Raw genomic sequence first — 13,543 nt, forward strand, 5'->3', positions numbered from 1 at the left:
TATTTTGCAAATGGAGTAACAAATTCCATAAATTTGCTTTGATATCGGAATTGCTGGTTTTGCTTGCCAAGAATTGACAACCGAAGTACTTGTAAACATATTAGGGAATCATGTGTATGAGAAAATTGAACATGAACAGTGTGTTAGATGTGTGCCGTTAGAAGCCCCCATGTTTACGCTAGATTGCAATTACTATAATTTCTCACACCTTGTTCATCCTTCAATTGGTACCGTTCTATGAAACACTGAAATTTGGAAATTAAGCATGTGCCTAACATTGTCGCTATAATTCATTTTAAACTGATCCAAAAGCAACCGGTCTTAAACATATATACGATATACACACTTTAGGCTGCATTTCACATTGGAGCCAAATCAATAAGATCTGATAGCTTGCTTTCCAGCAGGTAAAAAACATGAATGGTCTGAACTATAGCCAGATATTTTCACACCAGGCAATTCATGGATAAAGGAAATAGAAAGACGAAATGGATTAGAAGACGGGACAGCCATCGACTTGCACCCCTTTTGCAGTGGGACAAGTAGCAAGGTCACAGTGCTCCCCGCCTGTTCCCCACCAGTTGATACTTGTGTTCTCCATGTTCAGCGCGAAGTAGAGGAAGACCCCCATGAATGCGACGCCGGCATCCAGTGCAGCAGAGAGAATGTAGTTGTATCTCTCCCACCACCTCTTTCGGTAGCGGAAGACGAAGAAGTTGAACACAGTTCCCACTGTAACCCAAGCAGTGTAGTTCACCGCTGTGGCTGGAGGCATATTGGCTGTGGCTCCAAACAGAACTGGGAGATTTATCAGGGGGATCCAAGTTTGGCTTGGGAATAACCTATGAAAGATCCACACAATAATGGGCCCCAAAGCTCCAACAAGGAAGAACCAATTGAGCGCTCCATAGTTGCCCAGTGGCCCAAAGATACGCCTAGGTCCAACCAGACCCCAGATGACTGAAGCGTCAAAGAAGACTCTATCACCTGGGCATGTCCAGGGGCTGTTTTCTGGAAGGAGGTCAGATTGGCATATATTCTCGATAGACCCCAGCAACCACCATGCGACAGCAAGGTTGATTGTTCCTGCTATGATAGTTCCAATAAACTGTCGAGAGAAGAGTCAGATGGGTGGATATAAAATGTTTTGGAGATTGCAACGATAGCAAAAATAATAAAGAGGGTCAACTACGTAATGGATTTGAAGAATGTACCTGAACTAGGAACATTGATTTGGGTGGAATCTTCATGTAATGGCCGAGCTTGAAATCAGCGAGAAAGGAGACAGCTTGAGCCATGCTCATATAACCATAGACTTTGAAGCAGACGTTAGCAATTGGCTTCCCCGGTAGAATCAGACCCATGACATATTCTGTAATAATGTTGAGACCTGGGGTCTTTTGAAAGGAGAACAAAGCAAGAAACAGTAAACAATAGAGTAGTAGAGATCAAATAATGATGCAAGTTGTGTGTAAAGGCACTAGTTGATATCATTTTGAATGAATTTGGCTCGAACAATATCATTTGAATGTTTCCTTCAGCAATGCATGAATCACATGTAAATTGTTAGGAAGTTTGATAGGCATTAACTTTTACCTGGTTTGTAGTTGCAGTTATGATGCTGATCGGAAGAGTAAAAATGAAGGCCATACCGCAGGCAAAGAGAAGCCCCCACCATGGGAGCTGAACTTCGTCCTTTAGCACAGTGCAGAGGATTAGAGAGACCACAATTGTCAATACTAGCATCGAGTGAAACCACCACCCAGGTATATCCTCATATTTCCTCATTAACTTGGTGTGAATGTCAGGCTTTCCATGAAATGAAGCACGAAAGCGGTCATAAATCTCCCTGCACAGGTATCAGATTCACTTGTGAAGAAAAACAATATTCATTTAAATACACCCAAACCACTACAAAGTCGTGCTTCAGGGTTGAGAGGATGGAGAATGGCTTAACAATCTTTTGCATCTGATATCTCTTGATATTTGCATTGCTTCATCTCCAACTCAAATGTCATGATTTGTATTGCTTGTTTCTTTAGAATTTTGAAAATGCAAAAAGCATGGACAGAATATGCAGTAGATTACTTGTTTTAGTAGGATATGATGATATCAGTTACCATGAATCATTATTTGATGATTTCATTCTTTTGTTTCTCATGCCTTTCTCCACCTGTATCCTTGGTCAACGAGTGATTATATTTGCATCTTGGATAAGTATATCAGTATATGATGCTCTAAACTCTATATATACAATAGAAGTTCAATGAGAATTTATCACATTTGTGCTGAAGCAACTGTAGTTAAACTGGCTTTGTCAGCATGTTTTATGGAAGACTATCAAGAAGTTACTTGTCTTAGAAAATAAATGATTTTTTGTCAGATGACCTTCAATAATTTTATCTAATATGTTGCATTGCCATTGACAAATATGGTGCCTTCGTAAACTTTCAAAAGATTTTTCAGGCTAGTTAATTTAAACTCTTGCATGCCAGGATGATTATGCCTCCATATAGCAATTAAAAGGTGAATGATGAAAGAATTAATCAGATCGCATAAAAGCAGGTAAATTATTATAATCTCCTATATGGAAACATACCTTCCATAGAAAAAGGCCACATGCGTGACTGTGGAAGCAATGGTAGCGAAACCAAGACCATAACTCACAGCAAAGAAAACGCTCAGATTGATCCTTCCATGCTTCTCATACGCTTTCATGTCGATTTCAAACTTGTCATTCACAATAGCAGTGATATCATACGGTTGGCCATCAGGGGTAAACAAATGCGAGGAGAAGATGGGGAATGTCTTGGCATTGTACAAGTTCAGACCCCAATAACAAATCGGGGTGATAATGTAGACCATGAAGACATAGCCAATAAATATGTTGGCAATGGCAAAGAAGGGGCAGATGAGCGGGCTGAACAGGAAAGAGGAGACTGCTGACCAGTCCAGGGTGAATGCACCGAGGCCTAGGCCCTGCATGCCAGATCCAAGCTGCTGGGCTGTGACAGACTTGGAGAACACCCAGCAGACCCATGAAATGCTAGTGATGGTCGGGAACAAGAACCCCGGAACAGCATACCATGCGAAGCTGCAGGCGAGTGCAATGACAAAAAACTTGGCTCTTGTCATGCGGCGTTCTTCTTTTTCATGCAACGCCCTGCAGATCCAAAGTTGTATTCTTCATGTTACTCAGAGTTGTTTACAAATATTATACAACATGTTTGATCATTTAATGAGTTGAAAGAACAAAGTTCTCTGCTACCAAAAGTGCATAAGGTTTCATAAAGCTCACAGTATATCAGACAAATGCAGGTATTATTTTAAGCATGTAGATTACATGATTACAAGATCCTTTCTTATTAAATAATGATAAGTTCGTTCACAAGTAAATTATGGATCTGTTGCAATGTTATACTTTCATATGAAGTACAGTGATCCTATAAATTGAATTTGCAAATATGGCATATGTGCGAAAATTACTAATTCTCACTTTGTGGTATGTATAGTTTTTGGTGGTGTCTCAGGTATCAAGTGGCTTACAGTATATCAGTTAATGATTATAATGATCTTATGTCCAAATTGATTCGACTGTGTACATGAATTTGACATCAACAATATTATTACCAAAATAGATAATCAAAACCTTAAAAACTGGAAAATTAATACCCTTAGCCTTCCAGGATTTATTGAGGCAAATAGGAACCTCTTGACTGGATGGTTATCACTTCGTGCATCCATTTTTATTTTAGAAGAATTAAAAGAAATGTTTTATGCAGCATTAGGTGCGGGAGAGATGAAGTTTGCACGTGACAGAGTTAATACGGAGGATATGATACGTGAACAGACAGAGAAATTTAAAATTAGAAGTTATATTATATAATCTTTAAATAGATTCAAATATTTCTGACACGATCATTACTTTAATGTGCTCTACTAATTATTAAATGGATTTGAATGTGTCTATTACAACATTAAACCTTAACCTGCATGTTTTGATACATCAAACTTTTTCTAATGCTCAGAATCTTGAAGAAGCTATAATATTCAGCTGCGTCACGTGATATAAGCCCAATGCTTATGTGGCACAACTCATAAGACAGATAGATATCATATTTTAAAAACTATACAAAGGTTCATGTCTTTTTTTTTTTTTTTTAATGGGAAAGGGAGGTGTCACACCGTTGGTGAACCACCCAAGTAAGACAGATAGGTATCATATTTTAAAAACTATAGAAAGCACGACTCAATACTTCATGTCCTTTTTTTTTTTTTTTTTTTTAATGAGAAAGGGGTGTCAAACCGTTGATGAACCACCCAAGAATTTTGATCTAATGGTTCATGTTGCAAAAAAAAATATTGATCATTTTTTTGCATGAAAGATACAAACCCATCCTTATAGAAGGATGTCAAAATCTATATCTAAATTAACTATCTAAACACTGAAGCCCTATGATATTAGTGATTTTACAAATTTTGATTCCTACTTGCATATGAGGCCATTCATCATAAGTACATTCTTTTTCTAATAGTAAAGTACAAAAAGCCTTATAAGATTAGGAATTAACTACACTTACATGTAGTAGTTTAAATAATCTATCTTTACCTCATGAAGATTAATTTTATCCAACACTTTAACTCATAACTTAATAAATTGAATCTAAATATTATATCAGAAAAAATAAATAAAAATGACCAAAATAATCATAAATGACATAAAACCTATCCAAGGACATAAAAAAACAAGCATATCCTCCTTCCCACTTAAGAAAAATTTCATCTTTTCACATTAAGTTAAATGTCATTGACGTAATGGGTGTCAGTGGTAGTGGATGTAAGTATAATAAACATCAATCTCAGTGGTTTTTCTTTTTTTTTTTTTTTAATTTGTTGCATATCAATGGAGAAATATTTTGGGACAGCCTGGACCTTACCACCGTGGACCAACCCCTTGGCCCATCATTGTCGAATTGGAAGTCGCTGACTTCCCTTCGCACCAGGTTAGCGTACGAACACCAAGTGGACTACGAGGACAAAAATAGCGTATAAAGTTTTCTTATGAAGTCTCAAGGTATCGTAGTTCCGTAGACTGGAGGAAGAAAGATATTAATTTTTAGCATTGTCTCAATGTGTGATGTGATCAACCCGTGCAGGAGGTTGACCGGCCGATTAGTCTAGGATAAGTTATTAATTGGGGGACCAACTACACTACTATATGTGAATGCACTATTCATGGAAGCTTCCATGGTCCAATTTCATAGCAGCTTATTCTGAATAGACATTTAGGTAGAAGATGTTAAAAGATGTAGGGAATAAGACAAGAGACACTAAAAAGAAGTTGATACATGGAGGGGTGGGGTGGATAAGATGTCATGCTAGAGGTGGATCCACCAAATTGTGGACCTGCCACCGAATTTTGGACCTTTGCTAGTAATGGACGCGCCAATCCATGCAGTCCAATTCTGCACAAGGATAGGAGCTGCCGGATTTTGAAGATTCTGCGTGTTCCTAGCGGATACGACATCTTTGAATGTAAACTCTTTGGATGTCAAACTTGTTGCAAGTCTGATGTTGGTAGGTCATTGAGCAAGATTGGACTGGAGCAATCCTTACGATCAGACAAAAACTTCTCCAATTTGTAAAATCAGAAAACTCCTCCAATCTGCAAACCAGACAAAAAATCGGATGGAGATCCTCCGATTTTTGACCCTCTGATGCTTAAGTCAGTTCGAGCCTTGAGAACAGAGATAGAAAAAAGTAGAAGAGCTAGAGAAATTGAATGAGACTGGAAAAAAACTTAGTAGGAGCCAAAAGTCTGACTTAATTTAATTTTCTATTAGTAGAATTTTTTCCTAGTTTTAGAGAATTGGACTTACTCATGGAGGATTTCTGACCCTCTATTTATAGAGGAATTTGAAGAGGCTATTCTAGAATTTGTTAGGCCATTAGAGAAATTTGTTAGGTGGTTAAAAAATCACCTATAAATGAGCTTGCGTACAGCCATGAATATGAGCTGCATGTCGGATCGTAATGGATGTTTGTAGAATGGTTGAGTCTGTCACAATAATAACTCACCTCGGTAGATGATCGGGTTGAACTAGAGGTGTTATAAAATTCATCTCGAATAAAGATATTAGGGTTTAGGTCGGCACACATCCGATCTGAGTATTTCTGTCAGTAGAGATGTCATTCAGAGTATAAGGATGCTTTTTATTCAGCTTGGTACAATACCAATCTGAATCTGCTTACAAATAGATTGGTATGCTGAGATCTGATGCTTTAAGATCGATATCTCCTTTATCTTGTATGATGATGTCACATATCTCGAGATTGGTTTAATGCACCAACAAATTTAATTCCCGAAATCTTAGGACGCTGATAGGGGTGGAAATTTGTTTGGAATCCGGTCTGTGGTTTTTTTATTTGATAATTATAAGAAGAATAGATTGCTTAAGTGAATTGGACCCCTAAATTGTATAACATATCATCACGTTTGAGGATGCGCAGTCTTTCCTACAAGGAATTGCAAGACATTCTAACCAACCAAGCTATCAACGGTAAGCACTCTTGCACGGGTTCGGATTTTCGTACAAAAATGATTCACCTTTTTTTCCACGATGCACGCCATTAGATCCTGCAATAGCCACTACGGGATTTATAGAATTTGGAGTGCTTTGAAGTCTGTGCAAGCCATGATCTAATGATTGATGTTACCGGGGAAAAAATAAAAAAAATAAAAAGATCAATCACTCTTTTGCGTGCGAGATGCAACTCGAACTCCTCTTGCGGTACTTAGGTAGAACTCCGTGATGCAAAACCTGACAAAACTTTCTATTCCTGGCGCTCTACAACTACATTGGGACATACATACATACATACATACATACATACATATATATAAATACATGTATGTATATATACATACATACATGTATGTACATACTATGTATGTATGTACATACGTATGCACATACGTACATATATATATATACACACACACATATAGATATATATATATGTACATATGTACATGTATATATATATATGTACATATGTACATGTATATATATATATATATATATATATATATATATGATAATTAAAAAATTCTAAGAATTACATACATAAAACGGGATTAAGCCTCCAATGGATTTTAAAAAAAGCGAAATATTATGTCAGACTTCTATGCTATATAACTAGAGTCCCCATAAATATCAGCTCTGCCAGATTTTTTTTGGCAAGCACGGGACCGAAGAAAAAAAAAATCTTTTTTTTTCGCACGTCAGACTCCGGCTTCGCGGTGCCCGCGGTCGCGCACCGCCCGCGGTGCACAAGGAATTCTCAAAGGAACAGTCTGTTAGGTCGGCTGCATTAAACCAACTCAACAGAAAAAGTCCAATTCAAAAAAGGGGCACGAGTTCTAAAGCAGAACAACAGCTAGAACAAAAATGAAAAAATAATAAATTTAAGAGAGAGAGAAACGGCTTAACATACCGGAAGAGAGAGACCTGTACGAGCGTGCTCGGCCACCACATGTGCGCCGGCTCCACCACGTACTTCCTCATCAGCCCCGCCCACCCGTAACCCAGCACCTGCACCCACTCCGCTCACGTCAGCACCAGAACCCCAACATAAACCCCGAGCGCACGGTAGCATCACCCCCAATCCCGCAAACCCCAATCTCCAAATAGAAAAGCAAAAGAAGGAAAACGATGGAGCTGAAGCTAACCTGAGTAGTGATGATTAGAATCCAGCTGGAGATGAAGGAGATGGTCCTCTTGTAGAAGGCCCTGATGATGTCGACGATCCCCACGGCGTACGCCGGCCCGTTCCCGAACGCATACCCGGCGTTCGCAAAGATCGAGATCAGCACGTGCTCCTTCATGTTGAACGGCCCCGGATTGAAGCTGAACAGCCGATCCCCGAACCCCGGCAGCCGGAACTTCGCCGCCGGCAGCACCCTCGCCAGGAAATGCCCCATCGGCAGCGACGCCACCTGCATCGTGATCTGGGTGATGATGAGCGGCTCCGTCCGGTAGGAGAAGAACTGGTTCAGGAACGACATCAACGAGCACGCCAGGATCCCGATGAACCACATCCGGAACGTCCAAACAGGGAGCGAAGGGTTGTCCGTCGTCGGCACCGTCAGCCGCACCTCCTCGATGGGGGACACCTCCTCCTCGTCGTCGCCGCCGCCGGTCTTCTCCACGTCCATCGCCGATACCGTCGCCTTCATCGCCCCGCACCCCCCCTCCGTCGCCGCCGGTAATGGATTCCTCTTCTCTACTTCATTTTCTTCTCCGCCGTTCATTTTTTTTTTTTTTATGCCGGTGGTATCAAATGTGGGCAGAATCGGTGGCGGAATCTGGAGGACTTTGGGCAATGGGAAGGGCACGGGGGTTGTTAGAAATGGAACAGCAGGGACCGTGGATGAATGGAATGAAAGGAACGGCGAATCTCGCGTGACGCGATTTGATTTTACGATGCTGCACCTTCATATATATATATATATATATATATATATATATATATATATAATGCATTATTATTATTATTATTATTATTATTATTATGGTGTTTTTGGGGACCCAGTCACGGGTGGGACTTGGGTTGCATCTTTCACGCGAAAGAAGGATTTAAGTTCCTTCGCGCGAATCGACAGTTGGATCATCCACTTCTCGATTTGTTATGTACGGTGAGCGATTCAGCGGTGGATTCGCACGAAGGAAGGTCAATCCTTCTTACAGGCGAAACATACAACCCGAGTCCTCACGGAGTGGGGAGGACTATGGAGTAAACCGCATCGGATTCGGTGGAAATAGGTCTACCGATTTCTTTTTTTTTTACAATTTGGAATGATTGGTTGGTTAGTGGGATTATGGCTGGAATCGCCGCTCTGACGGTGCGTCAATAAATAGGGCGTTAGTATTTGGAAAGATATGATGCGTGGAAAAAAAAAATTATTTTTTCTTTTCTTTTTTTCCAAAGCTGATCCTTTTTGTGGATTGTTAAAAGAGCAATCAGCAATGTTATGGTAACTAAAAAAAATCACTCTAATCATCAAAAAAAAAAAAGAAAAGAAAAGAAAAGAAAAGAAAAAAACACTCAAAAAAAAGCTGCTCAACTATAGGTCTGTGCAGCTTGGGATCAGACTAGGCCTAAAGATTTGATACTGATATGGAGCCATGGCTTGGACAAATCCACCATTCATATTACCTAATTATGTGGCACAATTCAGCTAAGCAATTTTTTGAGTAACTAGAGCATTTTTGTTTTGAATTGGACAAATTTTTCAGCATTCAATTTATTTGTGTTCCCCCCAAAAAATACTAATATAGATATATCTGACTTGTATACTTTAGCTCCTGTAAACATAAGGTGGAGTAAGTATCTCGCCTGCTTCTACATCCATTGTATTAATAACAGCCGCTTTCTTTTAGTAATGATATCTGTCAAGTAAAACTGGATAACGTATACTATTCACTTACCGACACACCTTCCAAATTTCTTGCCACATATTTTTTATTATTATCAACCTGAACGTGAACTAGAAATTAGAATTCCTTTTTGGCCTCGTGAGGAAAAGTCTTGGAGCACCATGCAACTGCTAGTTACTTTTTTTTTCAATACGTCACATCACTACTGGTTCACATTCAAATCAACAATAAAGAATGGAGTGCCGACGTTCAATTCTTCATGATATTTTCTTTTCTCCAAACAAACTCATAACAATCTTCGAATAGAGCGTTCAATTCTTGATGGCATTCTCTTTTCTCCAGACAAACTCGTAACAGTCTTCAAATATGGAAAACGTTGATTCTCTCACTATTTGAGCCAAGCTAAATAATACTTTATTGTGATAGTATTTTTAAAATATCCATTAATGGCAATATAAAGATGGTAATATATCAGATATGGATGAGATAAACTATTATGTATATCCGCTCCGTACGAGACTCGGAGCATAATAGGATGGATAGAGCCAAACAAGATAGATTCAATGGATCAGAATAGATAAAATTATAAAAATTAATTGGTTAATATATAAATTCATATTTTATTATGTAGAGAAGATTTATAAAGAAATATATATTTAAATTGGATTTGGAATAGATTTTATATAACCTGTACTCATCTGGATCGACCGCATGTAGGATAAAATCATGGATTGGGTTAGATTAAATTTCCGATAGGAAGAACCCAAAAAAAATCCGAATTTCGAATCTTGTCCATAGAATCTTGCTAAATAATCGTCGGGCCGGTTTGATCCAGCGTGGCCCAGCGGTCGTTTTCGTAAGGGAGTTGCGATATGGATCCCAGCTGGCGTGAAAGGTTCGGAACGCGTTCTCTCTCTGCTTGCTGGCCTCGTATTGGTGGGTCAAAATTGGAAAGCTAAGGGATCTTCGAGGTCTGTGATTCCGAAGCGGAATCTTCAGGCCAGCCGTCGTCACCACGCGATATGTGCAGAGCCGGACGAGGCGGCGTTATCCTTTTTTTAGGTTTGATAAACACTCAAACCGTCTCACACCTTCCCATTTCCCAAATTTGCTTTCCCATTCATTCATTTATTCATAGAAAACGGCTCTTCATCTGACCTCATCTTCTCGTCTTGATCCAATATTAAGAGTGTGTAGAAACTATTAGCATTCCAGAGAGTCCGAGCGAAGCCCAAATTTCTACTAGTCAGACACTTTCTTTGACCAAATTCATGGTTGCTTGGAAAACTCATAAATTCTACACGCCCTCCCAATCAAATGAGAACTAGATGAGAATGGTGCAATGGTCAGTCAAATGAAAATGAGGGAGTTGTAATGTGTTTGAACGTGTGGCTCTTTTTATATGATTTATTTTTGTCTCATCTAAGAAGTCCAATTTAATACACCGTCCGTCGAGAAAAACCTGATCTAAGTGGTCATACATCTCAGCTTACAAGTTAGAAACGCTGGATTCCAATCTTGTCTTGAGTGATATATCCTCCAAAAATGATTCATCTAATTCATGTATGGATGAGATTTCTTCTCAAGTAAAAAATCCTGGATTATGTCCAAAATATGCTTGTGGCACTCCTTGATGAATGAAAATTCCTCTTGATTTCGAGAAAAAAAAAAAAAAAAAAGAGGAGCATCTAAGTATGGGCATATAAGCAGCTAAAAGATCTCCCTTATCCAAGTATGGATGCTTACGCTTATAAGCAAATTATGGCATGCGTTGGATCCATAGTTAAGTTAGTACAAACCATCAATTGCTATGGTGTATTGCAATTAATCAATCATTGAGTTGAATGAAATGATTGATCGCATGCATCAATATAGCCGTGCATGCAACAATTTACCATATCAAGAGACTATAAAGGCAATCTCCTAAAAAACTGGCCAATGACTAGAGCGGTCTTCATGGTCGGCATCCCACAAATATCGTTAGAAATCAACATGCGACGACTGAAAAAATAGTGCACATGCTTGCTGGCTCACTGTGGCTCGTTACTCCCGGAGCTCAAGGTGGTGGTGGAAATATTTTTGAACGAAGGCCGGTCCCGGCGTTTGGTGCCGATGACGTGGATAGATCCTCATGATGATGCGATTTGGATATCCCAGGAATCAAAGTTGAACTGTGACCAAGAATGGATGGGGTATTTTACACAACTTTTCCCTTGCATTGGTTTATAAATTTCTTTGCGATAAGATGGAGGAAGTAAGATATTTCCCCCATTATTTATTTATAAAGATATAATCATGTAAATGTTTACACTGCGAATACTTGTGGGCTTCCAAAGGAGCATTCATAGGTGCTGGGTTGACTTGCCGTCCAATCTGACCTTGAGGCGCAACCATCACCCCTGAGTCGTCTTTCTTTGGCCTTATCTATCGGCGGGCCCCGTGCATGGTCCCGTCGCCATCCGTGGCCCTTTCCACCCAAAGGACTGCTGTGGAACCCAAGGTATTTTCCGTTTTTTGATAGAAAATATAATTTTATTCACATGAACTTATGTGTGCATGTCAGTCATTACAAATAAAAACAAAAAGTCAACAACGGACCGTGACTTATACAAATTCAAAAATTGTGGAGATGCATATCGAATACAATATACATATCCATTATCATATCCAATCCTGACAATCTATATATTTTGTGAGGTATATAAAAATGTATGGTGAAAAAGAATGATTGAGTTATGTGCCAAAAGACTGAGCAAAAATCAATTGAAGGTCTGCTACTTGTGTTGTGTTGTATTTTTCTATAGCTGTGAATTAGTAATAGAGATGACGAAGAAAATATCATTGATAGCATCAGTATGATATAGACACCAAGAACCAAAAACTGTTCCATAATGAGAGATAATACTCAAGGCGAACATAAAAAAAGAAAGTTACTGCCACCAACTGCATCCTCCCAGTAAAAAAATATTGGATACTTAAAATTATGAAATCAAAGATAGCTTGTAAAGCATTGCAAATTCTGACCGTCTAATGAATCCTGCATCCATATAAAAGATCTAATGCAAAGAAGAAATATTTGTATTAGCAACTGAATGAACTTCCTGTTAATCTTGCAAGACAACACAGAACCCATGTTAATAAAATATATATATATTTTTTGATACTTTTTTGCTCTTATTTTCTTTTTTCCTTTTTTCCTTTCTTTTTCATTCTACTTTTTTGACTCTTCATTTTCAATCTCTAACCTTTTTTTCTTTTGTTTTTCCAAGGATATGATACATGTGGTCCATGTCTGAAACATTGAAAACAATACACACATACATAGACCAAATTCAGATAATGGAAGAAGATGCCCAGAATGAATCATCGTGTTGTGAAATTCGGAAGAAGTATAAAGTTCTGACAACCACTAACAGAAATACGAATTAATATGTGTATTCAGTGAAGCAGCAGCAAGGCATGCGTTCCAGGGAAGAGCCATTGTCATCTTAAACCAAAGATAGGTTCTAAAACAATGGAGACTCATCCTATGGGCCAATTTATGCGTCCATGTCCAAAATACCTGTATGTTGGCAGCCGTATGTACAATATAAAACTTCACTGCTATGTTCCACGAGCAAATGAAGGTGACCAAGTATTGTAGATTCTGACTTATATGCTGGAACATAGAGCATAAAGATGATTCAATTGAATAAAAATATGGCTGCATTTATAAATGTAGTGACTTTCTCTTAATTAACCCTGCAGAACAGAAGATATTTAATGTTAGTAAAATAAATTTTTTCTCTTTTTTTGATTTTTTTCTGCTATTTTTTATTTTTTTTACTTTTTTTTTCTTTCTTTTTGTTTTTGCTTTTTTACCTTTTCATTTCCAGTCTCTTTTCTTTTTTGTTTTATTTTTCCAGCAATAGGATACATTTGCTAAATGACTGAGACGTATGAAACAATAGACTGACATAGTAAACCATTTCAGGCAAAATAAGGAAATGCTCTAATCGAAGCCATAAGTCATGAGAGCCAAAGAAAATATAGTATGCCTTTCAACCACCAAAAGAACCAGAAATTAGAATGTCCAGTCAGCGAAGCACAATAGTAGGACCTCT

At 38.5% G+C, this 13,543-nt stretch overlaps 1 protein-coding gene across 1 annotated transcript; it reads right to left on the reverse strand.

The window, feature by feature from the left end:
- Nucleotides 1-364: 364 nt before the first annotated feature.
- On the reverse strand, nt 365-8,454 carry LOC140852471 (oligopeptide transporter 4-like). The gene is made up of 6 exons (XM_073245636.1): nt 7,733-8,454; nt 7,498-7,595; nt 2,600-3,163; nt 1,597-1,849; nt 1,215-1,397; nt 365-1,108 (listed from the first exon to the last, which is right to left on the reverse strand). Exons 1-6 carry the CDS (start codon nt 8,312-8,314, stop codon nt 494-496), a joined length of 2,295 nt encoding a protein of 764 aa, XP_073101737.1. The 5' UTR covers nt 8,315-8,454; the 3' UTR covers nt 365-493.
- Nucleotides 8,455-13,543: the final 5,089 nt, after the last annotated feature.

The sequence above is a fragment of the Elaeis guineensis genome, chromosome 11 (genome assembly GCF_000442705.2).
Source record: "Elaeis guineensis isolate ETL-2024a chromosome 11, EG11, whole genome shotgun sequence".
NCBI lineage: Eukaryota > Viridiplantae > Streptophyta > Magnoliopsida > Arecales > Arecaceae > Elaeis > Elaeis guineensis.

What these genes read in the sequence shown, in the direction of transcription:
- LOC140852471 (XM_073245636.1), bottom strand. Translation starts at nt 8,314, where the DNA reads ATGAACGGCGGAGAAGAAAATGAAGTAGAGAAGAGGAATCCATTACCG. An exon ending in TTCTAATCATCACTACTCAG is followed by an intron (nt 7,596 to 7,732) that starts GTTAGCTTCAGC and finishes GAGTGGGTGCAG; the next exon opens with GTGCTGGGTTACGGGTGGGC. An exon ending in GTACAGGTCTCTCTCTTCCG is followed by an intron (nt 3,164 to 7,497) that starts GTATGTTAAGCC and finishes TTGGATCTGCAG; the next exon opens with GGCGTTGCATGAAAAAGAAG.